Source organism: Lepidochelys kempii, chromosome 18, assembly GCF_965140265.1.
Source record: "Lepidochelys kempii isolate rLepKem1 chromosome 18, rLepKem1.hap2, whole genome shotgun sequence".
NCBI lineage: Eukaryota > Metazoa > Chordata > Testudines > Cheloniidae > Lepidochelys > Lepidochelys kempii.
In genome coordinates this window covers 23,126,055-23,151,062 of record NC_133273.1, presented here as the reverse complement: position 1 = coordinate 23,151,062, position 25,008 = coordinate 23,126,055, and the positions used below count along the sequence as shown (strand labels likewise).

At 44.5% G+C, this 25,008-nt stretch overlaps 2 protein-coding genes across 11 annotated transcripts in view; one reads left to right on the top strand and one right to left on the bottom strand.

Moving 5' to 3' along the window:
* The window catches only part of ICMT (isoprenylcysteine carboxyl methyltransferase), a 52,973-nt gene that overhangs the window by 1,266 nt on the left and 26,699 nt on the right, over positions 1–25,008 (top strand). Inside the window, exons 3-6 of one of the 6 annotated variants that reach the window (XR_012155516.1) lie at positions 1,070–1,239; positions 2,969–3,186; positions 4,161–4,867; positions 21,309–21,473. Coding sequence is in view for 1 of the 6 variants with exons in the window: in XM_073316264.1 (XP_073172365.1) it covers positions 1,070–1,239; positions 2,969–3,186; positions 4,161–4,343 (571 nt within the window). In the remaining 5 variants the exon portion in view is untranslated. Of the gene's footprint in view, positions 1–1,069; positions 1,240–2,968; positions 3,187–4,160; positions 8,734–21,308; positions 21,474–25,008 lie in introns of those variants that run through there. The other 5 variants (XR_012155515.1, XR_012155514.1, XR_012155518.1 and 2 more) reach the window with 5 other exon arrangements.
* RNF207 (ring finger protein 207) overlaps positions 8,916–25,008 on the bottom strand; it is a 41,721-nt gene continuing 25,628 nt past the window's right edge. For 4 of the 5 annotated variants that reach the window (XM_073316244.1, XM_073316243.1, XM_073316246.1 and 1 more), the window contains 11 exons: positions 24,838–24,884; positions 22,785–22,857; positions 21,826–21,894; positions 21,209–21,277; positions 20,552–20,673; positions 15,082–15,274; positions 14,243–14,428; positions 13,114–13,165; positions 12,005–12,122; positions 11,557–11,649; positions 8,916–10,075 (listed from right to left, as the gene is read on the bottom strand). In XM_073316244.1, the coding sequence (XP_073172345.1) occupies positions 9,901–10,075; positions 11,557–11,649; positions 12,005–12,122; positions 13,114–13,165; positions 14,243–14,428; positions 15,082–15,274; positions 20,552–20,673; positions 21,209–21,277; positions 21,826–21,894; positions 22,785–22,857; positions 24,838–24,884 (1,197 nt within the window). In that variant the 3' untranslated portion in view covers positions 8,916–9,900. The remainder of the gene's footprint in view (positions 10,076–11,556; positions 11,650–12,004; positions 12,123–13,113; positions 13,166–14,242; positions 14,429–15,081; positions 15,275–20,551; positions 20,674–21,208; positions 21,278–21,825; positions 21,895–22,784; positions 22,858–24,837; positions 24,885–25,008) is intronic. The other variant, XM_073316247.1, reaches the window with a different exon arrangement.

Genomic DNA, 25,008 nt, shown 5'->3' with positions numbered 1-25,008 from the left:
CAGCCTGCCGGGTCTCAGCCCTGTTCATGTAAGCCAGGCGACTGCATCAGAAAACCTGCATAGTTGTCACTGGTTTTTGGTCCGAGAAGAAAGCCAGAGACTGAATGGTCAGGCACATCTAACTCCCCTCCTGGCCTTTGCAGCGAAGTGCCTCCCAATGAAGGTTGAGGTGCACTGAAAGTGAAATAGATGCCCTCAAACCAGTAGCCGAGAGGTGGGAGGTTTGGTATCCTATTGCTAGAGATCAGAGATGGAAAAATGTAGTCTTTGGTTATCTACTCAATACCCCGGCATTGCAGGATCGATTGGCACTGTGGCATTAGTACAGTCTCTACCTGCTGCTCTGGTCTGCTCGACTTGCATCAGGGCTCGTCTACACTGGCACCACTTTAATGTGCCTGGTGTGGTCACGGCGCAGCATTCTTAAAAGCCCCACCTCCAGGAGGGGCCGGCTACCAGTGCTGGTGCACTGTCTACACTAGCACTTCACAGCGCTGAAACTTGCTGCACTCAGGGGTGTGGTTTCAGAGGAGTAGCCGGGTTAGTCTGTATTCGCAAAAAGAAAAGGAGTTCTTGTGGCATCTTAGAGACTAACCAATTTATTTGAGCATAAGCTTTCGTGAGCTACATGCTCAAAAAGCTCATGCTCAAATAAATTGGTTAGTCTCTAAGGTGCCACAAGTCCTCCTTTTTTTCAGGGGTGTGTTTTTTTCACCCCCCCGAGCGAGAAAGTTGCAGTGCTGTTAATTGCCAGTGTAGACAAGCCCTTAAATATAATTGTATTACTAATGCCTTGAAGCCTCCAGTTCCTCCTAAGTGAAAGTTTTAAGTTTTGTTTTTAATATATATGTGTACATAACCTTACACAAATAACATGTTTGTTCCTAACATACATGAATAAATAGTGGAGAACAAGAGTTGCAGAATTCTAGTTATGCTGCTGTGAACGGTCAACACAATATCATGGATTTCAAAACATAGGATTCCAGAAATAAACACAGCAAAACATAACTGGACTTTTTAAATAAATTAAGTTCATCTTAATTTTGGTGGGTTTCTTCTTTTCTAGGTATATGTGTTCCTTGTCACTGTTCCATTATTCTGAGTATTTGGTGACAGCGATCAATAATCCCAGAAGTTTGTCCTTGGACTCTTTCCTCCTAAACCACAGTTTTGAGTATAATCTAGCTGCTCTCTCTTCTTGGATAGAGTTCACAGTTGAAAAAATCATTTATCCAGGTCAGTAGTTTTATTTGAGGTTTTTGGGTAAGTTTTTAAAGAGAAGACCAATTGCCCGTGTGACTATAGGCTGTATTTCACATGCAGGGACTGCGTTGGCAGCACATTTTAAGCAATTCATAAAGGGAGAAAAATTCCTAGGATTAAATTATTCTCATGCATATGTTAGGTGACTCCTGGTCCTGCTGAAGTCACTGAGTTTTCTGCCACTGACTTAAGCAGCACCAGCATTTTCATGCCTTGTATATAGGTCTGGCTCAGTGTGTTGGTGTTTAAATACATTTATGTGGGATTCTAATAAAGCATGGTAAAGGATGAAACCTGGCACTTACGCTGTTAGGCTTGATTAGTCACATCTAGTTATTCTGTGACAGGGTGTCTAAAGGAGAAGAGATTTTATGAGAGTGTACTGACAGTTATCTTATTCCCAAACACTTTGCATGCTGTATTGACTCTTGAAACGGAGGATAGTTTTTAGGCAATCTGGAATACCAATGAATGTTTAGCATTCTGTTAAAAAGAGTTTGAAGAGGACATACCTTGCTGACTGGATTTTGTTAGTGCTCAAGTAAGATTCATGTTACCAATAATTATCAGTTATTTTGGGATTCTTTGTCTTTTTAGAGAAACTTTTTTAAACCAGTTTTCTGGAATGGGGGAAGTATTTATGGCTTCCGCACTGCCAGTATCCCATGTCAGACCAAAGAGGGTTGGATGTGGCTTCCTCAGTGCTGCTCTTGAATTGGTGGGGAAAGTCTGGTAGAGTGCATTTGCTCTCCTCTGAGGACTGAGCACATCAGTTTAACCCCATCCAACTTGTGAAACACCAAGAAACAGTGCGCAGTTCTAGGGTTAGATTCTCTTTGGAGCTGTGTATTCTGACCATTCTGCCTTTGCATTTCGATTCACCAGGAAGAGTTAAGACACACTGCTGCCTTATCAGTATAGCTGGTGAAGAGTAAATAGAGTATCAGACTTTTGTTAAAATGTTTTGTTTAATTTTTATAGACTAAAATTGTACAACACACTGCATTTATAAAAATAAAACGAGGAGTACTTGTGGCACCTTAGAGACTAACAAATTTATATGGGCATAAGCTTTCGTGGTCTAAAACCCACTTCATCGGATGCATGCAGTGGAAAATACAGTAGGAAGATATATATACACAGAGAACATGAAAAGGAGGAAAAAACCTGTTGTAGTGATAATCAGGATGGCCAAAAGATTTTTTTTCCTCCTGCTGATAATAGCCCACCTTAATTAATTGATCTCGTTACAGTTGGTATGGCAGCACCCATCTTTTCATGTTCTCTGTGTATATATATCTTCCTACTGTATTTTCCACTGCATGCATCCGATGAAGTGGGTTTTAGACCACGAAAGCTTATGCCCATATAAATTTGTTAGTCTCTAAGGTGCCACAAGTACTCCTCGTTTTATTTTATTTTTTTTTTTGCTGATACAGACTAACATGGCTACTGCTCTGAAACCGGTCACACTGCATTTATGTTATATATTATCTTAAAACAACAAGAGCATGCACATCAGTCTCTTGGGGATACTACATAATAACTTTGGGGCTTTGGTCTGGATGCATCAGGTTAGGTTAATGAATTTTGAAGGTGCTCTCTCCCTACCCTAGGCCTCTAACCCTAAATTTCTTTTTTTACCTGCAATAAAAGAGTAAACTTTTAAAACATGTTATGACCAGTACTTATTCACTTGCAGAAATGAAGCAAATCACCTGGCTCAGTGCAGTAGGGTTATTGATGGTGATCTTTGGGGATTGTCTGAGGAAAGCTGCCATGCTCACAGCTGGCTCCAACTTCAACCATATTGTTCAGAATGAGAAATCGGATACTCATACTTTGGTGACAAGTGGGGTATATGGGTGGTTCCGGCACCCATCTTACGTGGGATGGTTTTACTGGAGTATTGGAACACAGGTATTGTATAAAATACACTTAGCTATCTTGATCTTCTAGTTTTTCTTAATGTTGCCCAGAGCCTGTACCTAATCTGTTTCGCAAATAATCAACTGTAGGAGTCCCTGGTATGGATTTTGACACATTCTGTCTTCCACCAGTAAACTTTTAGCTGTGAATCATGAAACTGCTGGCCTCTGAACTCTCCATCATGTGTGATGTTTGGGAAGACCATATCTCCTTAATTTTCTGTGTGAATTAAGCAGAGGCAATGGAGCGTGGGTTTGAGCTGGAACACTTTCAGAGGTTCAAGGTGTGATCTGCTGCTAGCCATTGGACCTTAAAGCTTCCAGGGTGTGTCCAGGCCTCCCTTTCATCTTTACTTCCAAAGTGTCTTCCAGTAAGCCATCAGACTTGCCTTATTCTGATTGAATATTAGTATTGTACAGGACTGCTAAGTAAGTTTAGTGTATATAAAACCCAGGTCAAATACTTGAAACCAACTACAGTACTCCTGTAACTTAAAATGTCAGTATATTAGATATTGTAATTCGTTTATAACAAGCATAGAGTATCCGAGATATAAACCTTGTAGTGTATGAGTGGTGATGGTGTCTGTTGCTATCTTTTAAAGAAAAATTATAAATATGCAAACCACATATGCATAAGCCTTACAAGCCTGAATTCTTTTAGCAGGAGCATATTCTTTGGGTCTGGTATTACAATAGGAAGAAACGTCAGTGCTCTTTCTTCATCAGAACTAATCTGTCATACTTGGGCTAGAATGCAGAGATAGGATTCCGATCAAGAACAAAATTCTAAAAATTTGTTTTTGGAGAATGGGGACCTTTTAAGCCATACTGCAGATATACACTTTGTGGACAACTAATGAAACTTGATTTGTTTTTTTCAAACAACCAACCAAAAACCTTTCCCAGGGTGAACAGAGTTTTGCAAGGCTGAATTGGACTGTAACCACTTGTATCCTCTTACAGGTCTTACTCTGTAATCCCGTCTGTGTTGTTGGCTATACTTTAGCATCCTGGAGATTCTTCAGAGAGCGAATAGAAGAAGAGGAGTTTACGTTAATTCACTTCTTTGGAGAGGAGTACCTGGAGTATAAAAAGAAAGTGCCATCGGGTCTGCCTTTTATCAAGGGAGTTAAAGTGGAACTGTAACACATGAAACGTCAGACTGGCTGAGCCAACATCCAGCTCCAGGCATCATATGGAAAGGAACTATGCATGGCACTATATTGTGACACGCTGTAGTAGTAGCCAGTCTCTGTTTACGGGTCATCCCCTGGAGACTCATTAAAGGCTAGGCAGCTGGAACGCCTTGCAAATAAACCAGAAGCTCAATCAAGATGAGTCCTTCCTACATGCAGAGAGGGATCTTCTGGATTATTTAATCTGTAGTGATCCTAAAATGAAACATAATGCTGGTGAAAAGATGTCTCGCTCTACCTACACCAGCGAGTTGTACTGAAATGTGTTAACCGATTCTGTTGAAGAATGAGCTATGCACTTACTAGGAACTGCCATTGCACTAGAAGGGTGCTAGTTGGAAGCTCATATTTCTATGGTGAAACTTTAAAATTAAAGCTTTTTGCCCATAAAAAAGCTAAACAGCACAGCTTTAACCTCTCTGGACCTGACTCGACAAGCCTGCAGTGTGTGGAAGTCCCACTGAAGTCAGTGTGGTAATGTCCTGCTTGGAGGGCTGTCAGAACCCAGCCCTTAATCTCTGTCTTTTAAATGCATGAATTTACATACCGTTTTGGGGATATGCTTACCTGAAAGACTGACAGTGCCGCATAAAGCACTGTCTCCTAATATAATGTTAATAGGGGGCTCTTTCAGTATTCAAACTTTCTTAAATCGCAAATAATCTTTCATTAAACATCATGAAAGCTCAGATTGAAAACTTAACTCAATTGTGTCCATCAGTTACCTAGTGCCATGAATTTAAGTTTCATTCTCATTTTGTCGTTTTCCCATAGCCCCCTTGGCAAGACTCTGTCCTGTCAAATCGTAAACTTGCTTCTGTAAAACACAGTCTTCAAAATCATGCTGCATTCAATCCTATTTAAATAACTTTAGTTGTTAGCTCTTTCTCTACTTTTAGTTCACTCATGAAAATAAGTTTAATTCAGAGAAATTACAAGTTTGTTCCTGTTTTTGTGAAATGCAGAGAGAGAACAATAGCTGGCAGACTTGCAAAAGGCCTTAGGTGGTAAGATTCTTGCCTGGTTCTAGAATATGACTTGGATGTTTCATCTGTATGGGAAACGCTTCCAGAAAATAAGCTAATGTAGGAAAATATTTTTCTGATTAACTGGTGATATTCTAAATATTCACCATTCTGGATATGATTTGTATTCAGATTTTGTGGTATAATTTATTTTCTGTTACTATATACCAAAGAAGTTCACTGTTTCTTTGATTCCAGATAGAGCTTTCTTGCTGGAATGAGAATTGTATGCTGACAGATAATGGCTTGGCTTGAAGTATTCCCTTAAGGTACTGTAACATAGTTCAGGAAATAGAGCACTGGCAGAAGCTGCTTTTGTAAAGATGTTGCCAACTTCTGTTGGTTGTAATTCAGTAGAGTTTTTTTGTGGTGCTGATGACTATATTGGTAGTTTGGAATGCTTAAGTTTACAATTGAAATACCACTGGGAACATACTTGGATATTAAAATGAGGCATGTACCAAACAAGTTGGAAGTCAAATTTCAGTCAACCTGCATACGAAGGGATGTAGGGACAAATTGTTAATCTCTTCTCTCTTCCATCATGCGAAAGCCTTTTCCTACCCAAGTTATGCCTTCAAATTTCAGGGCACCTGCTGCATTGAATTCTAGTTAAAATACCCACTGTTATATTAAATCTCCTACTGAATATATTTGTTGCTTGAGGAAAGGGATATGAAACTTCAGCAGGGCTGTATTTGGTTAATGTTGTCTTTCCTCTGCATAATTATTTGTAAGGACTTGATTCCCGTTCCGATTGCTTTTCCTTTGCAATAGAAGTGCCTCCAATGTACTTCTGAAAGAGCGTTCTACATTTTGCTATCTGTCTGTAGCCAACATACCTCAGAAAAAATCTCAAACCAGTTAAAAACTTAATACGAACAAGGATTTTTGACTGCGCTTATTTTGTTAAGATGTTTCTCATATGAGTTTTTCCATTGTATAAATGTTTCATAACTAAACCTGCTATTGATAATGATACTGACCATCTTTGCAAAGCACTTCGGCCCTGAGCGTTGAAAAGCATCGCACTGTGAGCTGGAGGTATAATTTCCCCTGGCCGTGTACGCGTACCGGCGGTTAGTCTGCGAGAGCTAATGCAATAGCTGTGTAGCCACGGTAGCCTGAGTAGCGGCACGGGAGGCACATCTGCGCCATGCAGAATACAGACCTGCCGGGAACGGGTCAGTGCGTAACCTGCGTTGCTCGTGCCACCGCGGCTACACGGCTGTTTGTGCTTGCGATAGCCCTCATCAAGCTACCGTTAATATGCCTGGGGTAGCACTTAGCTCATGTGAGGCATCATGGGTATTCCTAATGCACCTGTCACTGGTGACCTCCGTTCTGGTGCCTCGATACTACAGTTACCCTTTGAGTTTGGGATTTATCTGCATGTTCTGAGTCAACACCCAAATGTAACATTTATAGCTGTGTTGGAAGAGGACCTTTTTCATCTGTGTAGCTGGAGGTTCTGACTAGCACCCACCAAACCTCAGGTTCTGTTGAATAAGCCCTTTGTAGGATGTGTGTTGTCACAGTGAAAATGCATTTTCTTTAGATTGTGTCTCTCAGCAAGAATATGAATGGGCACAGGAAATGATTTACTTGGTTGATGCAGCGGTCAGTGAAAGCACTTTCTTCTCCAGTGGCCTTGCTGAAATTTATTTTGACATAGTGACAGTGCCCCAAAGTTATTGTCAATATTTCACCTGGACTAGAACTTGCACAAACATCAGATTTATGCAGGGCAGGTAGGTTCATCCCAAGATGTGCTGAGTCGGAAGAATAATCTTTATACTTCTTGACCTATGGCAAAACTGTCAAACACGAAATCGCTTTTGAAAATGAGGTGTGGGTGTTTGCCCCAAGTACGTTTACATAGCGCTAATGTTCCACTTCTGGGGATGGCACAGTAGTGTGGGATCTTAGTACTTTATCTTGTGGTGTAAATATCTGGAATGATTGCTGCAGCCCTCATTCCCAAAGGAAAGGGGAGTCAGCATTCACAAAGAAATGAAGATCACCCTTTAGTTCAAATTGGGTTTTCAGTTGATTTATTCATCAAAATGGACCCTTTGGCACATGCTGCAGCTCAGAGTCTTTTTAAAAAGTCAAAGACGTATGGTCAATGAACAGCTTCTAGTTCTGTACCCAGTGAATAAGAACTTGATTCTGGCCTTTAGTAGGTTTGCACAGTCTCATGTTAGCAATTAACTTATGAAGTCCTGTGGGAAAGGACTTCAACTCACTACTGCAAACAGTATTTATGTAGCCTGGGAAAACATCTTAACCACTAAGAAGAGGTACAGACTACATAAAATTCTATGTATTTTTAAAGCAGTCTACCAAATGAAACTTGTCAACCAATCGGATTTCTTGCTCACTGACCGTTATTTACTAACAAGGGTAAAAGGCACTATCATGTTGTTGATGCCAAAAATTTAGGACTTGTTATGTGCTCAGTAGGTTGCAAAAGTGTTCCATAGGGTTTTTTCAAGTCACCTGCTTAGCTTGTATTTAAACTATCCCTTGCAGTGTTTGCAGTTTAAAAGTTGCAATTTTAAGCTAGTGCAGGAGAACCAGAAAGTGAAACTGACCTGTCCATTTTTATTGTCCAAAGGTTTGTGAAGGACAGAGTGATTGAGTGCAAAAAGGAAACTAGATTATTAATAATGTAAGTTGGGGGTGAAGGGTTAGTAAGAACACGTTGAGCATTTATTTATCGTAATGTCCGACAAAAAGTAACTTAGTCACCCTGTTAACAACTAATTTCTAAAACTGTTGCTTTTTGTAAACATGTTATAACTTTAGGAATTTACTTTGCCCTGGTTCCTTGACTTTCATTTTCTGCTTGTAGCACAGAGTAAGAGTTCTTTGACGGTCAGGATACAACTTTCAAATAATGGCACAGAGTAACTGTCCATCTATTGCACTTTCTTACTGCCTGGAGTAGCTTCTGATCTCACTGTCTTTATTTTATTTGGCAATTTGTCATTGGATTGGCATATGAGGAGGAAGTCCTCTTCTGCCTTGAAAACACCTCAACATTCCTGTTGCAATACGAGATTGTTACTTTGTTATATCTCAAGATGTTTGAAGTCTGTTTGTTTGTGCTGAAAAAAACTAATGTTTACTAGAATCACTCCACAGTCTATTTGGGCCTGCTGAGACCAACTGTGTGTTAAACAAATGGAGTAGTTCTACCCTTTTTCTTACATGAAGAAATGTTCATTACAGATATTTAAAGGTTCTTTTCTTTTGCAGATTTGAGAATTCTTTCCATTTATTAAATAAAACTCTACTTGGTTAAAATAACCTGAAAAGGTGTGGTGATTATAAGGGAAACATATTCTCTTTGAAACTTATCAGAAGGAAATTTATCTTCTGAGAAGTCTGCTGGTGGGAGGGTGGTTGTCCCATGTAGTCTGGCCCTCCCAGAATTCCCTGGTGGGTGTAGGCATGCTATATTAACAACTTGCATGAAGTATCAACTGACATTTTATTTTTTCAGATTTTTAATATACAAAGCAGTGTACATCTTTTATGGCAAACAAGACTTCTGAACAGTCTACAGCATAAAAACTCAAGGAAGTCCTACTGATCTCATTACACTAAAGTGCAGAAGTGTTAAAAACAATTCCTCCCCAAAAATAACCACCCCAAAACCATAAACTGCCCCAAAACCCAGCTTCAAGGCTATGCAAGGTGACTTTCTTTTTGAGGAAATAGCTACATTCCACATTTTACAAAGAATACATTGTTTACTAAGCTAGACTTTTAAATAAATTGTATTCATTGGGGCAGGGAGTAGGGGTAGAGGGAATAAAACTTGCATAGAGCTAGCTGTTTTCATGCATTTAAAATAAATTGATAGCACAATGTCAAAATTAGGCTTATTAATACTCTATTTTTCTAGGTTCACCACCAAGAGTTTACAGTTCGCTTTGAGCAGCTGAGATAAGAAGGGATTTCAGGTGTGAAATATATCAATATTTGTTTTTTCAAAGTTTTCACGTGAAGGAGAAAGGAGACCAATTCCAATAACAAGTTTCTGACCTGATGGGGGCCCACCAAAGAGTTCTGACTCAGGAGATACTGGACTTCTCTGCTGAATAGAGGTTTGAATTTATTGATGCAGAAAAATACAGTGTAACATTGTTGAAAATACACAAACAGCCAAAGAAATTGGCCTGGGAAGTCAGACCATAACTGAGTAAAAACCATCTGGTAATGTAATGAGAACAGTATTTAGATTCACTGAATTGGTGAAGCCTTAGTCTGCATTTCAAGACTCAATTTCATCAAACTAAATTTGGAAATGCTGGTCCTCCCCATCTTGTCAAGTTTTTATTTCAATGGATAGATCCCCTCTAACATGCCAATCTGACTCAACCATAAATGTACTTGAGAAACTGCTATTTAAGTCTTTTGTTTGCATATATGAAATGCAAAGCCGTGTGGCTTCTTGGCATTCTGCCTTGCCTAAGTTGCACAATCTTTCTGGCTCGGATTCTCCGTCCCACCTTTCTGTTTGGTTCTGTAAGTGTCTTTCAGTAGGGGATCCTCAGTGACAATGTTCAGCATTCGGTTGTCGACTTTGGGCTCCCTGTTGTCTTCCATGCTTCTTGTCAAGTCATTCCTAGAACAGAAAAGACACCTTGGCTAAATCACAAAAAGATCTAATTGTCAGATGGCCTGAATATTTTATTAGCAAACTCTCATTTAGAAGAGGTTTCAGAGTGGTGGCCGTGTTAGTCTGTATCAGCAAAAAGAACGGGGAGTACTTGTGGCACCTTAAAGACTAACAAATTTATTTGAGTTCAAATAAATTTGTTCGTCTCTAAGGTGCCACAAGTCCTCCTCGTTCTTTTTATTTAGAAGAGAGATTCTGGGCAGTCTACTGCTGGCATGGGCAATAGTTGCTGTGTAATAGTTTTATTCTTACACTTTCCACATTTGCTGTATTTTGTGTAGCAAAATTGCAACAGCACAAATCACATGGACATTTTTTTTTAAATAAAATATCTCAAAGTAAGATCCAGTTCATACAGTATGTAAAATGCTGCAAGTCTGCATGGGATGACTGAGACTGATCCTTAATTGGGTCACTTCACTGATTAAACCAGGCTCCAATTACAGCAGTTCTCTAGCACTTAACTCCAGCTATTAACACTTGACACCTGGCTATAGCCAGGACTGCAGGGAGTTTCACCAACAATGAAGGAAGCCGTACCACCCTCCTCTGCAGTACATTAAAGATACTCAAAGGACCATGTCCCCTGATGCTGCTTTACGCTCTCCTCTGAGGTGGAGTGCCATTGTTGCAGGGCAGTACTGTAATGTGCTTTTAGTGGCTCTGTTCCATCTCTTCCCCACGTTTTCCCTCAGTTGCGGCAATGCAGTTGTGGATGACAGGGATCTTTGGCTATGTTACTTTCCTCATTCATGTAGAGTAATCCCCTTCCTCTTTTTCTCCTCCTTCCTTGTTCTCTCCACCAAATGTTCCTAACAATTCAATAGTGTATTTACGTACTAGTCTCTCAGGGTTCTGTAACTCAGGATTTTCTTTAGCACCCATTGCTTCAGCTGCAGCTTCTAAGACCTTCGAGACCGTCTTGAGAAACCAACCCTTGGTTTAAATATTACTGCAGGTGTGTTTTTCTTCCCCTTTGTCTCTTGTAATTGGATACTGAGTTAATTCTGTTTAGATACTGTCCTGTGTTTCTGGAACTTCGAAATTTAGTAGAAAAACAAATTTAGGGAAGGTGGTGAAGAAATTTAGGGGGTGGGATCAGCAAGTAAATTGCTTGAGCTGGATTTTAGCCAGGATACAGTCTGGCTAAAAACCAAAACCCCCACCACCTCTCCCTTCCCCATGGACCCTACCTTTGATGCAAAATGCAGGGCACTTGTTGCTGACCACATTGTTCGCTGTGTGCCCCCTGGCAGTGCCTAACGCTACCTGCAGCGCCGAGGTTCTATGGAAGTCTTCCCTTTGTATTTCCTAATTTCAGTATTTTAGCTGACAATTTTATATGGAAACGAATGACTAGCTAATTTGTCAGTGGCTTGACTAATTTTGATATCAAGTATTCAGATAAGCCATCGGCATTTTAACCATTCCACCCCCTCCTCTACCTGTGTGTTGTGTCGCTGGTCACTGTGCTGTCATCATACATTTTGAGCAGATTCTCTGTCTGGTCATCCTTCAGTTCCTTGGGTTCTTGCAGTCTACAGTGAGATGAAAAGCAGAGTGAGCTGCAGCGGTTTTGGTGGTACGCTGTATTTTTAACAGGACATGAGCAGCACGAGAACTGCAAGTTTCTGTCCACAGAACAGATACAGTATCAGCTAGGGCAGTACAAGCTTCCCTGTGCTGCCATGCCACTGTGCCTCATCTCTGAAGAAATGGGCTCACACGTCTGACAGCTAGGTCGCCATGGTGTCCCTGCTGAGTGCCAGCAAGAGCACTGGCTGTGTTTTTGAAATGTGGCTAAGTCTACTGGGGACTGGACTGAGACACATGAATCCACCTCAAAGACCCCAAAGCCCCTCTTCTTGGGGAAATGGCTCTGTGCTGTCTTACCTGGGCTCCAGCCGTTCCTTCACCTTAGCTATGGAGCGGACATAGGGGGCAATCTGTTTGGTGATGGTTGTCAGGTAGCTGTTTTCCTGTTTCAGCTGCAACAGGTCATGTAACTGTGCTGCACGGAAAGGGAACACATTGTAACAGGACCCAGCAATTCACCGTCTTCCAGAAATTGGGGCTTTGGTCCTGACTCTTAGCTTTCAGAGGGTGTTTTTTCATGGATGTCCTAAGAGTTTTTATGAAGTCATCTAGTATGTCCTCTGACCTCTTACATCTCTGCTGGGCCTTGTTACATGCTTGTAAACTTTCTGCTAAGCCCAGGAGAGATGCTGTAAACCACAACCAACTGAAGCACCAGAGCCTGCCATCTCTTCATGCTGCAGTTAACCAGCCATCTATGGGAGAGATTTGCAAAGCTACTATGCTGGTTAGATACTTCAATCTCTGAATATCCAGACTTCCCTCCAGACTCTGCTTTTCAGTTTCTCTTTCTCTAGGCTGACATTTTATTTTTTGAATTCTGTGGGTTTTTCTAGTTTTTGTTTCCTGTTCTCTTGCTGCTTCCTGGGCCCTGTCCACAGTCTGGTTTGAAACTGTGTTAGCAACTCTCTGAGCTACTGGGTGAGGATTTGCTTGACAGTTACCCATCCTGATTTACCTTCTCTAACAGAGTCTGCTCTGGATGGCTAGAGGAGGGGGTTTTGCTGGGCTGGACCATTCTTGCCTCGCCCGTCGGCATAGAATGAATGAGAGGTGTAGCAGATGGAGGACAGCAGGATTGGGGAAGAGAGGTCGAGGGATCCGCATGTGTGGGAAGCGAGGCTGATTTCTCTGAGTGGGGCAAGGCCTTGCTGTGCTTTGTGTGGCATTCCAGTACTAGAAGCCCTTGGAGCGGAGAGCAGCAGAGGAGCAATTTAGCAGCTCTTTCTTACGTTTGAAACTTCCCCTTTAAACTAGAATGTGTCCTGACCACACACACAGACTAAGTTAGCCCGGTAACCCCTATCACCACTTAGCAAATGCATGTTAAACAGAGACAGTGAATTGGGGAAGAACGTCTCCCCACACGGAATCAGTGGGTTAGTGGACAGAACTGTCACAAATACCTTCATAAATTTCCTGTTCATTTGCCACCCTCTGATATGTTTCCTCCCAAATCTGAAACAAAAATAGTGAGCTGGACAGCGCGTTGCAGTACAGGGCTGAAGTACCCTTTCCAAGGGACATTTGCTGAGCCTGTTTCTCTCCCATCATTCCAGGCTGGCAGAGCAATCCACTTTGCAGCTAACAACTTGCAAATACCACAGCAACAGCAGCCCCTTCAGTGCAGACCAAGAGCCTGGCCCTTTTAATTGTTCTAGTAACTCAGGCTATGGCTACGCTAGCCGCACTGGTGCAGCTGCACCACTGTAAGTTCCCTAGTGTAGCCGCTCTAAGCTGATGGGGGAGCGCTCTCCTGTCAGCTTAATTACTCCAGCCCCCACGAGCGGTGGGAAAAGCACTCCAGCAACATAGCGCTGTCCACACCAGTGCTTAATTTGGCATAAGTTATGTCATGCGGGGATGGCTAATTCACACCCCTGAGCGACGTAACTTATGTCGACTTAAGCTGTAGTGTAGCATAGCCTGAGTGAAGCCTTTGCAAAACAAGAATAAGGCTGGTGACTTTCCATCAAACCATTTCCAGGGGCAAGTCTCCTAGGGCAGAGTCTGCATCCAGTACTGATGAGTGCGATTTACTACAGACCACACCCTTACTCAAGATCCAAACCTACCTGCTGGCTGGGTACACAGGGATCAGGCTCCAAATGTAACCAGCCTCACTTGCCTCAGAACACAATATTGCTCTCAGCACATCATATAGCCTCGGGTCTTGAGCACAAAACAGATGTCTTTGTCTGGCAGAACTAGAAAAATCTTGGCAGCTAACGAAGATCTCTAGCACTGTACTGAGCCTAATGATTCCAGTATAATCTCATTTCACTCCACCTTGTCTGTCATCTTCCTTCTACCTTCCATCGACAGGAAAAAACCCTGCTGTGCCCAACTGTCCATTGCTATTTTCTGCTCATTTAAAGAAAGAGACTAGAAATGTGCAAATGCTCTGCAAGGAGCCAACTATGCTAGAACAACCCCTGTTGCCTGCCCATTACGTGTCCTTCCTACTCCGAGATGCTCCATGTTCTCTCCCTGGGCTTGGCATTGGCATGACTCATCCAGCTGCAGGAAACGTACCTCTTCAAACGTGCTCCGCCTCATTTCCACAGACGAATACTCCGAGGCAATCTGCACGTCCATCTGGAGGGACTTCTGTAGGATCTCACTCATGATCTCTGTCTTGATGAGGGAGTGATGCTTTGTGAGGTCACGATGCAGCTCCTGTACCTGATCCTTCAGGTTCTGAATCTCCGTTTGCAGGGTCTGCATTAGAAATATGAAAGGGAGTGAGTTGCTGTGGCGTTTCCCTTTCATCCCGAGGAGACAGGTGGCAATGGGTTTGGTTAAAGAAGGGGAAAGTACATGGAAAATCCAGTAGGTTTTGATTTTCTTGCTACTACTGTTTTCTCCTGTGGAAGCACTATGTTACCATAGGCACGTAGCTGAGTCTTTGTGACTGGGTCACTGCTGAAGGGGCAGAAGGCCTGGCCGTTGTATGTGGTACAGACGGACTCTTCTGAGCCAATGGATTTCACAGATTCCAAGGCCAGAAGTGAGCTCTGTAGCCCTGTAGAGCACGGGCCACGGAATGTCCCCAACGTAATCCCTAGAGCAGAACTTTTAGTAAAACGGTCCGCGACGGAGAATCCGCCACGGCCCCTGGTGAATTGTTCCAATGGCTAATTGCTCTGCTGAAAAAAAATTACGCCTTGTTTCCAGTCTGAACTTGTCTAGCTTCAACGTCTTCTCCCTGGTTCAGGCCTGCCCTGCGTCATTGCAGGAATTACGCCAGTTTTCTTCTGCCGCTGGGCACTGATCCTGTCAGGTAAGGGAAACCCCTTGGCCAGGGATAGCAGTCCCCTGGTCAGTGGTGAAACCAGGCTGCGTACTATACCTGCCCTCTTCCGTGCACTTACCCTGTACGTGTTCTCATAGTTGCGACAGTGCTCAGTGAAGGGCGTCTCCCCTCCTTCGGCCAGCAGGACCTTGGTGCTGATGTAACGATGCATGGTTGGCTTTCGAACTATGGAGCCTGTGATGGACATCTTATCGCAGGGAGGGGGACCGCCTGTCACTATCAGCGTCTTGGAGCACTGACCACCCGAGAGCCTTAAGCAGAGAGCATGAGTTTTTAGAACGTAGATAAGCAGTGCCATCAAATCAACTGCTGTCTCTGAAATTGCCATTCAGCAGAAGCAAACTAGAAAGTGCCTCCATCTGCTCATAGTTGAAACAAGCACCCTCGGGCCTGTCTGACTTTTGTGTCCAGTCTGTAGCGCAAGCCAGGAAATAGCCTCTTTGGACATATTTTAGTTAGTCTGCCAAAGAGAAACCAGCTCCTCTTCCTTGAGAGAGCTTTCTTTAGTGCAGGACAAGGCTAGCAGATCTTCGTTCTATCTGACAGTGTCACTCTTTCCACCAGGCAATTAGAAGATTCTAAGATCACAGCTGCCCTTTGCTGGGAAAGATACAGCAGCAGTTAAAGAGGAGGCCAAAGGTGGAAGAATTCCTGCCCATCAGCTCTATTTTACTCTCACATTAACTGTATTTATAAAAGGCAGATCATGTGGGCTAGAATATCTGATTTCAAGTTTCATTTCTGACAATGTCTCCAAGGAAGCTCATTGCCCATGGCTACTGCCTCTGTCTGTGGGGGACAGATCACATTCTGTGTCAGCAGTTATGACAGGAAAGCAGCAAAATCACCACCTCTAATGAGGTAACATCCCCAGTGCCAATTCTGGTACAATGTGTTTTATTTAAAAAGACCCAGGCCTAGATCCTGTCCCTATCATGCAGTTACAGCACTGGGCAGAGTGGACACTTTACCTGGCTAACGCTTCATCTAATACGTTCTTGTTCTAGTCCCTGTTCATCTGATGGAGATTTACAATCATGGAAACTGCCTGGAGGGTCTATACCATGTAATGATGGTCCCTGCAAGGAAACCCCAGTACAGAAGGGTGAGCATGATCCTGCAGTACTCAGAGTTCCTGTTCCAGTGCTACAGTGAAATTGTTCTAAACATCATTTCTATTTGATTTCTTCTGAATCAGTCTGTAACTTTAAATATGAAGGTGTTGTCGTCATAAAGCCAGTAACTGAAGAATAGTTCTAGACCCCAGAGGTATCTATGAGGCTGAATACAAAGTGGCAGAAACGCCCAACAAGAACCAGTCTTAACCCAGAACAACCATCAGAAACACCTCTTTAGGTATGGATTCTCTTGTGTTGTATCAAGTGCCACCTGTGTCTGTTTTTGTCATCCGACCTATTGGCAAGAATGTCAGAGTCACAAAACCCTGATTCGTGGCCCCCTAGAAGAGTCTTGGTACAGAATCCCTGTATTAATTGCACTGAAAACGTCTTGCTGCCTGCACACAGTGCATTTATTGGCCTCTTTTGATGGCCAAAAGAAACAGCTCTTCTAGGGAGTTGCAACTAGGCTCCGAAAGCCAGGTCCAAGGAGACAGGAATGCAAGTTTCTGCAAAATATCCCTGGGAGTAGGTGAATTCACTGAGCTGTAAATTTGAAGCTGAAAATTGCCAACCCTTCTAGTAAAGAAGCAATATTTGGACAAGCATCAGAAAATATACTCACAGCATGATTTAGCATTTTGTCTGTTATCTAATGATAATCAAACTCTTAAATGGGAAGCACTTCCTATAAAGGAAGGTTTTGCATTCAGACTCTTCCTGCACAGTCCTACACGCAGTAGCTGCTACCACCGTTCCATGCATTATGTAATGAATCAAGTCTCATGCTAGAATCAATGCTCACTGATCAGAGGACGCAGCCGGACACCCACTCTGCAGTTCTTGCTGGATTCCTATCGTCCAGCTCGCCGCTTCCCCTCAGAATCCAAGTCTTGTGAAAGGCAGCCCATTATATGTAGCTGAAATGTACCTTGTTACAAGGGAAGGGTGCTCTGAAGTCCCCGGCGCAATGATTAGTTTCCCTGAACTGTAAAATCCACTTGGAAACAAGCAGTGATCCCCATTTCACAATAAGAAACTCTGTCCTGTTTGCAGGGCGAGCAGCTGGAGCAGAGTGGAGGGGCCTAGGCTGCCTGTGACATCAGTTGGCCTAAATATATCCAGTGCAAGGGAACTGTGCCCTGGAGAGTTCTTTGAAATTCTGATAAAAATAGTGGCAGACCAACAGGCTAATCTGGGGGGCCTCAGCTGAAACCAATGACTCAGGTGAGCCCGGCCGAAAGGCAGGCGGTTTGTTTGGGGCGCTACGTGGGCTGGTGTTGGCACTGAGCAGAGGGCAGTGAGAGGACCTGAAAGCTTGCTCCTGGGACAGCCCCAGAGCAGCTGATCAACCAGGTGAGTGAGCGAGTCGCTGTCAAGATCATGGAGAACAGCCTGGGGCTCTTCATCTTCACCGTGCTGGGAGGGGGGTCCGGGGGGTCCCCAGCATTTCACGGGTGGCCAGGGTGCAGCACGGGCAGGCTGGAGGAAGTTGGTGGCCGCAGCCACAGCTTTTTTGCATCGCAGCCTGGTGGCCCCGTTAACCACACTGCATGCAGTGACTGGTGCAAAGGGAAGGGGTTTGTCTGTGCTCAAGCTAACTCTAGACAGAGACAGTAAAGAGTCCCCCCAGAGAGGCTGATGCTGTGAGAAGTGACTCCCCGAGAGACATTAATGGCACCTTGTCAATAACTGCAGGGGCGTCCGCAGTCGCTGAGCCACCAGGAACCAAACAAGGAGCATTGCTGGTTTCTCAAGGCGTGGCCCTTGCTGTGTGTGTGTGAGTGGCAATGGCAATGCTGTACGAGGGCCGTACGGGGCCTCCCACATGAATATTTGTGCGGTGAGGAGACCTCCAGGTAGGCAGGATATTTCGGTTGCTGGGAGGCAGAGTGCTCTTGCAGTTGGAGCCCAGCAATGGAGCCAGGAGGCCTGGCCTCTAAAGCTGGCTTGGCAATGTACTCTGCGTGACCTTTGGGTCACTTCCCCTCTCTGTGCCTCAGTTCTGCAGCTGTGAAATGGGGACAGTGGGGTTCCAAGAAGTGATTAAGGAACCGTGAGAGCTTTGGATAAGGGATCGATATTATCATGCCGGATAACTATACACATCAGCCTCTGTCACCTCATCCTCCAATAGCCACTAGTTACAATGAAAATCCTTTCAGTTATTCCAAATGATTTGTTGCACCCCATGACAGGCACCAGTTACGGTCTGAAATCAACAGTGCTAGGCTCACGGTTTGTATGGATTAGAACAGGGAAGGCTCCTACTTTGTCAGTGATTATTTTAATGGAGGAAATTCTTGGGAACACGTATTGCTTTCCTCCCAGACTTTTGCGATTTTAATGTTGTGGGATTTACCCATACGCTAAGGATGGCATTGGTCGTGAAGGGATAAATGCTGTCTGTCTTATGTCACTCGCCAGTGTTTGCAAGGAGAAGGTGGTGTGTATGTGGAGGAATTTCTGGCAGTTTTTCATGAAAGCTGCTGTTAAACTAATCATTTGTCTGTTGACCTGCTTTAGCCCTCACCCCTTGCTTTGCAGTAAGGATGAACCCACCTTTATGAGTCTATCATATCCGGCCAGACTGGATCTCCTGCAAAACACAGACATGCAGCTCCCCTTGTGCTCCAAACCAGGTTTCCAGGAATTGCCAATTCAAGTCACTGTGCCTATTCCTGACATTAATCAGCACAGCTGTTATGCATTGTCCCTAGGACACCTCTCATCATGACAAAGTCAAGGGCAGCTCACTGGAAAGGTGACGCTACAAGGAAGCATCAGAGCATTTCAGACCAATGCACTGGGGTGGGTTTTAAATTAAAATAAACAGCCGCTTGTGGCAGGAATAACAAGGGTTGCTGCAGGTCAGGAGTGAGGTACTCTGGCAGAGCCAGGCGTGGGAAATTTGCACGGTGCTTGCTCACAATACACTTGCTTCAAAGGCTTGCTGTGAGGCTGTTCCTTTCAGGAGCACTAACCTCTAAGATGTGCTGGTTCCTTAATGCCAATGTAGGAATAGAACTGGTGTGTTTGAATGGTAATTCCACAGTCACAACAGTCTCAAATGTGCTTGGCATGCTGCCCTCTCTCAGCTTTGTATTTGATATACCGTGATGGCTTGTTACACTGTAGGCTGTTTGCCTCTTCCAGGATCACGTATTGATTATCCAATCGTTCTGTGCATGGGTAGTCTTTTGGGGGGGGATTTTTCAAAATTTAACAAACCAAATTTTCCAAACCAACTCATGAAGCTACTGTGGACGGAGGCTGCTCCCTGTGAGTCTGATCACTGATCCTGGTCAGGGAGTCTGTGACTTCTCTCTGAACGTGGAAGGACTGGTGACTTGGTGTGAGAGAGATTTACCCCATGTACAAATACATCCCATACCAACCTCTTCAAAAGACAACTGTTACAAGGCACCTTTAGTGCCCATCCCCAGAAAGTCTAAGTGATTTGGGAAGAACTTCACCGGATGACACCACTAGCCTTACTGCCTGCTGGAGCCGGCCAGCTGGGGAAGCAGCGAGGGTGCACTTACTCCATGCTGCACAGCAGTGTCTATATTTCTGATCAGACTACTCCTGTCATCCTGAAATCAAGAAGGCAGCTGGAAGAATGACACGGGATGGCTCAGTGTTTAAAAGTCTATCCCAAATAGCCCAACAAACTAAGCCTCCAATACCTGACATTCCAGTTTCTTCCACCGTTTAATCTAGACTATGTTTATAACAGATCATGCCTCTAAGTACATGTTCAGATGCGTACAGGACTGCTCAGTCCTTTGAAAATACAACTTCATGTTGTTTCTCTGGTAAATTGCAGTTTGAGAGTCCTGCGTGAAGGTGGATCTCCTTTAGTTTGTAGGGATAACTTCAAATTAGATGTAAGTGAAAGAAACCCCCCTGAAATGTTTGAAGAGAACTCACTTTCTGCCTCCATCCCTGCTCTGACATGCTCCTGTGAGATTTCCAGCCCCAAAGTACCAGTGCGTAGTGATGCTTCTCCAGACCTCAGTGCTTCGCCCATCACTGAGAAAGTGGTGCTGGATTCTGCTGGCTCTGTTTTAGTAAGGTGCTCAGATGCATAGGTGAAATTAGATATGACACACATGGCCAGGATTCACTCCTGAGAGATGGCAGAGTAGAAGCTCAGCGTTAGCATCCCATGGACATTGACCACGCTCTTCTGGCCAGGATTCACCACCAGTGCTGTGCTACACAGCCACCTGGGCACCTTTTCTGGCTTATCTGCATTTTGTGTGAGCCACAGGTTAGAATTGCTACTTTCTTTCCAGCATACAAATCCTAAATTAGTATTTATCCTCCAAATCTTATTGTAAATATAAGAGGCTCCTGGAGACTGTCATTTCCCTGAGGATGTAGCTGAGAAATGGAGCATCTTACATGTTTCCATTGCTGATCCCTGGTCCAATGCCACCTCCGCTCACCACCACAGACCGGCGCGGATTCAGCAGCAGCAGTGGCTCCAAGCAATGGGCAAACTCCGTCCTGTATTCGGTGTTTATCTGCAGGGGGCCAAAAGGAGACCGATTAGAACATCTGGTAGGCAGGCATACCCAGCTGGATACTGTTCCTTCAGCGAATAGTCTCTTGCTCAGATACTATAAAATGCAGTGGGCTCAAGACAGAGACAGCCCCTGAACTCGTCAGTATAGGACACTGTGTTCTGTCTGAGAACCAGCCCATTCTACCCTTTGCTTGCTGGGGGAGGTGTTTTTCCTTGCAAGGAAGAATGAAACATGCTTTGGGAACAGGAAATAACCCTCCAGTCTAACGTGCTATCTTGGCTTATCCCTTGGGCAGCGATTTTGCTGCCAGGCTGCTCGTGTAAACGATGGGCATGCTGAAAGTGCTGTGGACTTGAGGCAGCGTGAAGCTGGGGAAGTAGCAGCAGTAACTCCAGCCTCTTAGACATTTGGAGGTGAATTGGAGGCAGGTTCAGGACAGAGCCCCAAAACCGCCATGAGAGGGTTGTATTCAATTCCAGAACATGGGACTCAAGAGACAATGGAGCCTGTGAGTTGGGAGGAAAGGGTTTACCTTGCTAGTCTGCGTAGGTCTCAACCGATGTGGAAGTTTGACTATTTTCTGGAGCCTCTCCATCAGTTGCTGAAATTAAGCAGAGTATTTTATGTTACAGCTTTCAGCTCCATGCCTTTTTGCCACAGTCCTGCACACGCCTCCCAATACTGGCCAAGCTTTCAGCCGTGATGGGAGGCCACATCTTCCTGTGTGCACCCGAGAGCGCTTGTGAAGCTACAAGGTGGATGGTGAAGGGCTTTTTGCTCAGCTCCACAAAAGAGGGGTAAGTAAATGTTTCCAGGGCCTTGGTGCAGTGACAGGTGCATGCATCTGTGCTTCTGAGTCTCTCTGGCCTGGAAGCCTGGTATAGACAGGTGATGGCTTCTGACTTTGCTTTATTTCTGCTTCCTCGCTCAGCTGACACCAAAGTGCAGAGAGTGCGAAAATAACCCCCAAGGTATGAACCAGTGAGCCAAGAGTTTTCCCACCTCAGGTTGGTCAGTGAATTTGGGGCAAAAGGCTGGGTACTTTCTTTACTCAGCTCACCCATCCCTTGCTTCCTGGTGAGACACACGGTTCTGGATCTACCTGGAAGCCAGCTGCTAGTGTGCGTTCCAGTCTCACAATGTACTTACGTATCCCAAATCCAGGAATTCGGCTTTGTTCGCAGAGCTCAAAAAAGCAGAACAGGTGACCAGATGGACCTAGACATAATGACAAGCAACAGTGCTATTAATCGCATCTGCTGCAGCAACCCCCAGGTCTGGAGGGCGTGGGCACCTAGAAATGGGCTGTTCTCACTCATGGGGAAGTTCCCATTCCAGGTATAAGCAGTAAGTGCTAACCCAGCAAATATCACTGCCGCAGAGACAGTGAGGAGCCTGGCAGGGCCAGATGGAAAATCCGCACTGCCTGAGGACACAAAACAAAAGCCCTATGTGCAACAGAGCCACCCTTCCTCTGGGAATGACGCTGCACAGAATCCACCACTCAGAGGGACAGATCCCGGGAGATACTGAACACCTGCCATTCATTGACGTGAATGGGTCGGATCCTGCTCCTCTGAACTCACAGGAACCTAACTGGGCCCAATGGGAGCTACAGCTGCTCAGCACCACTCCGGTTTTGGCTCAGTTTCCCTGCTCCAGTGTCACTGTTTGTTTTCTGGGAAAACCGTTTCCAGGAGTGAAGTGGTCTGTGAACGTATGGCCTTGCCAACAGATTGGCAAACACCCACCATGTTCACCAACCTCCCAGCATGGAGCTACATGAAGGTTTCTAACAGTTCTGGTCTAGCACTACTTGAGACCTACTGCAGAACAGCAGGCAAACATGGTTGCAATTCCAAGGCCACGTAACCAACTCTTCGATTAGATGGCAGTTTTCTTTTCCTGGGGACTATCATGGAGTTGCTGCACTATTTCAAAGGGCCAGAGAATCCTTTGTATTGACCTAACTCGTCTGTAATTCAGCCATGAGCGTAGCAGGGAGTGAGAGGACAGGATAACTGAGTCTTGAAAGGGTCGCCTGAGATGGTGCATATGTTGCAGGAGGAGCATAGCCTGGTGTGTGCTGAGACTCTGCATGTGCTTACCTGCAGGGTGGGCAGCAGGGAGGCCAGGTGGGAGAGTTGCTCCTTAAATGCCTTTTCCTTCTCTTCATACTGGCTGGAAGTTACAGGGGAAAAAACCATTTCACTTCAGCTTAGAGACCAGACTGACCAGAGTTTAACTGGTAGGACTGGAGTAATTTATACATTATTATTAATTATTATTACTGCAAAAAAAATAAATCTGGTACATCGTACATTTCACACCTCAAGTAGTGGCTGTGTAGGAAGGGAAGCTGATAGTATTTTACTGGGAAATACCTTTGACCTATCTGGAGCTCTTGCAGGTCACTAGGTAATTACACTTCACCAAGCTTGGGATCGTTATTCTATAACCTGGGCTGTGGATTAGAAGACGGGAAAACCCCTGCAGTAAGCTGGTGCTGGCTAATACACTGCACTTGCCATGTTGTTTAATGGTCAGATGCTGACTAAGAGGTGAGTGCCCTGAAACTTGGTGTTACTCATTTTTATTAATATTAAAATGTTTCACAGTCATAAGGACATTTGTGTTCCAGGCAAATATTTTTTCCAGGTTCAAACTGGGATCCAAGTTATTGCAGCTGGAGGTAAGAGCGACGTCCCAATCAACTCATGTGCACATGCTTCCGGTGGAGCTAGTGCGTCGCTGTCCCCTCTGCTGGGGGAGCTGCCTTTGCTGAGGCTCAGCATGCAAAATGGAGCTGCTGAAATCTTTGTAACTTTGAAAAAATATTTATGAAAAAGAAGGGGGGGAAGGAGTAAAGCCTGTAATTGTCCACTGCCGAACTATAAACCAGGTGCAGGAGTCCCCACGTCACTGTCTTGTGGAGCTGCCGCCCTGCTCGCAGGGCAGCTGATGTCCAACCCGCATCCAGGACAGTGGGCCTACATGGAAGGGCGGGGGCAGGGCTGTGCAGGTGGGATGAGAGGTGCTCACTAATATTAGCTCCCGCAACTTTTATGCTCGTAGTCAGTAATAAAAACAGGTTTCAGAGTAGCAGCCGTGTTAGTCTGTCTTTGCAAAAAGAAAAGGAGGACTTGTGGCACCTTAGAGACTAACCAATTTATTAGAGCATGAGCTTTCGTGAGCTACAGCTCACTTCACTGACCACTCTTCAAGCTGATGAAGTGAGCTGTAGCTCACGAAAGCTTATGCTCTAATAAATTGGTTAGTCTCTAAAGTAATAAAAACGTTGACACTAGAGGGCGCCTTCCTCTGTCAGCTATAGGTAAGATCTGCCATTTAAAGCGTCCAGTAAAATGGGGGGGGGAGAGTGTGTGTGTGTGTGAGAGAGAAAAATCAGTAAGGCAGACACAAATGCTGACAGCTGGCTCTTTGTCTGGGAGGAGAACAAAAACACTCTCAACAGCAACTTACTGAAGATGATCATAGAATCATAGAATATCAGGGTTGGAAGGGACCCCAGGAGGTCATCTAGTCCAACCCCCTGCTCAAAGCAGGACCAATCCCCAATTTTTGCCCCAGATCCCTAAATGGCCCCCTCAAGGATTGAACTCACAACCCTGGGTTTAGCAGGCCAATGCTCAAACCACTGAGCTATCCCTCCCCCCCAATGATCCCCCCATGATCACAGTGGCCTTGATCCTGCCTCCATTCAGTGCAATAGACGTTCTTGCCACTGAACGGAAAGGGGCAGGGTAGGGTGTGGACTTTTGCAAACGTGTCCACTCTTCTTCACACATGTGCCAGTTCAGGTTCCAGCCTCTTCCTGAAAGCAGAGCAGCAACCCAGAGGATCCTCCACTCTACTCTTGCTGATCGGAATCAAGGCATCAGCTTTTCCAGGGACAGGCTCAAATGCTAGTCTTGGCAGGTGTGTGAAGGAGGAGTTGACTCTTTCTCTTAAATGCAAATGTATCTGTTGCTCTGCCCTCTGCATGTGGATTCTGTTACTGAATTGGGATATTGGGGTTTTTGCAGAAGCCTTTTATAGCTCCCCTTTAAAACATGGCCGTCTCTTTAGTCTGTTACGTATCCCACCCCAATAGTAATAAATTGTGAATGTGCTAACCCACTGAGTCTGGGTTGGCCTTACCTCTGAACGGCTTTCAGAAGCATCTTTTTCCTTTCTGCTAGTTTCTCCTGCAAAAGGTAGAAATGATCAAACATTCCCGTAGCTAGAGGCTGCAGTTTACAACTCCCGACACTGCGAGCAAAGAACCTCGCTGCTCTTGATTCCAAAGGCTTTGCTGAGTTTTCCCCCATG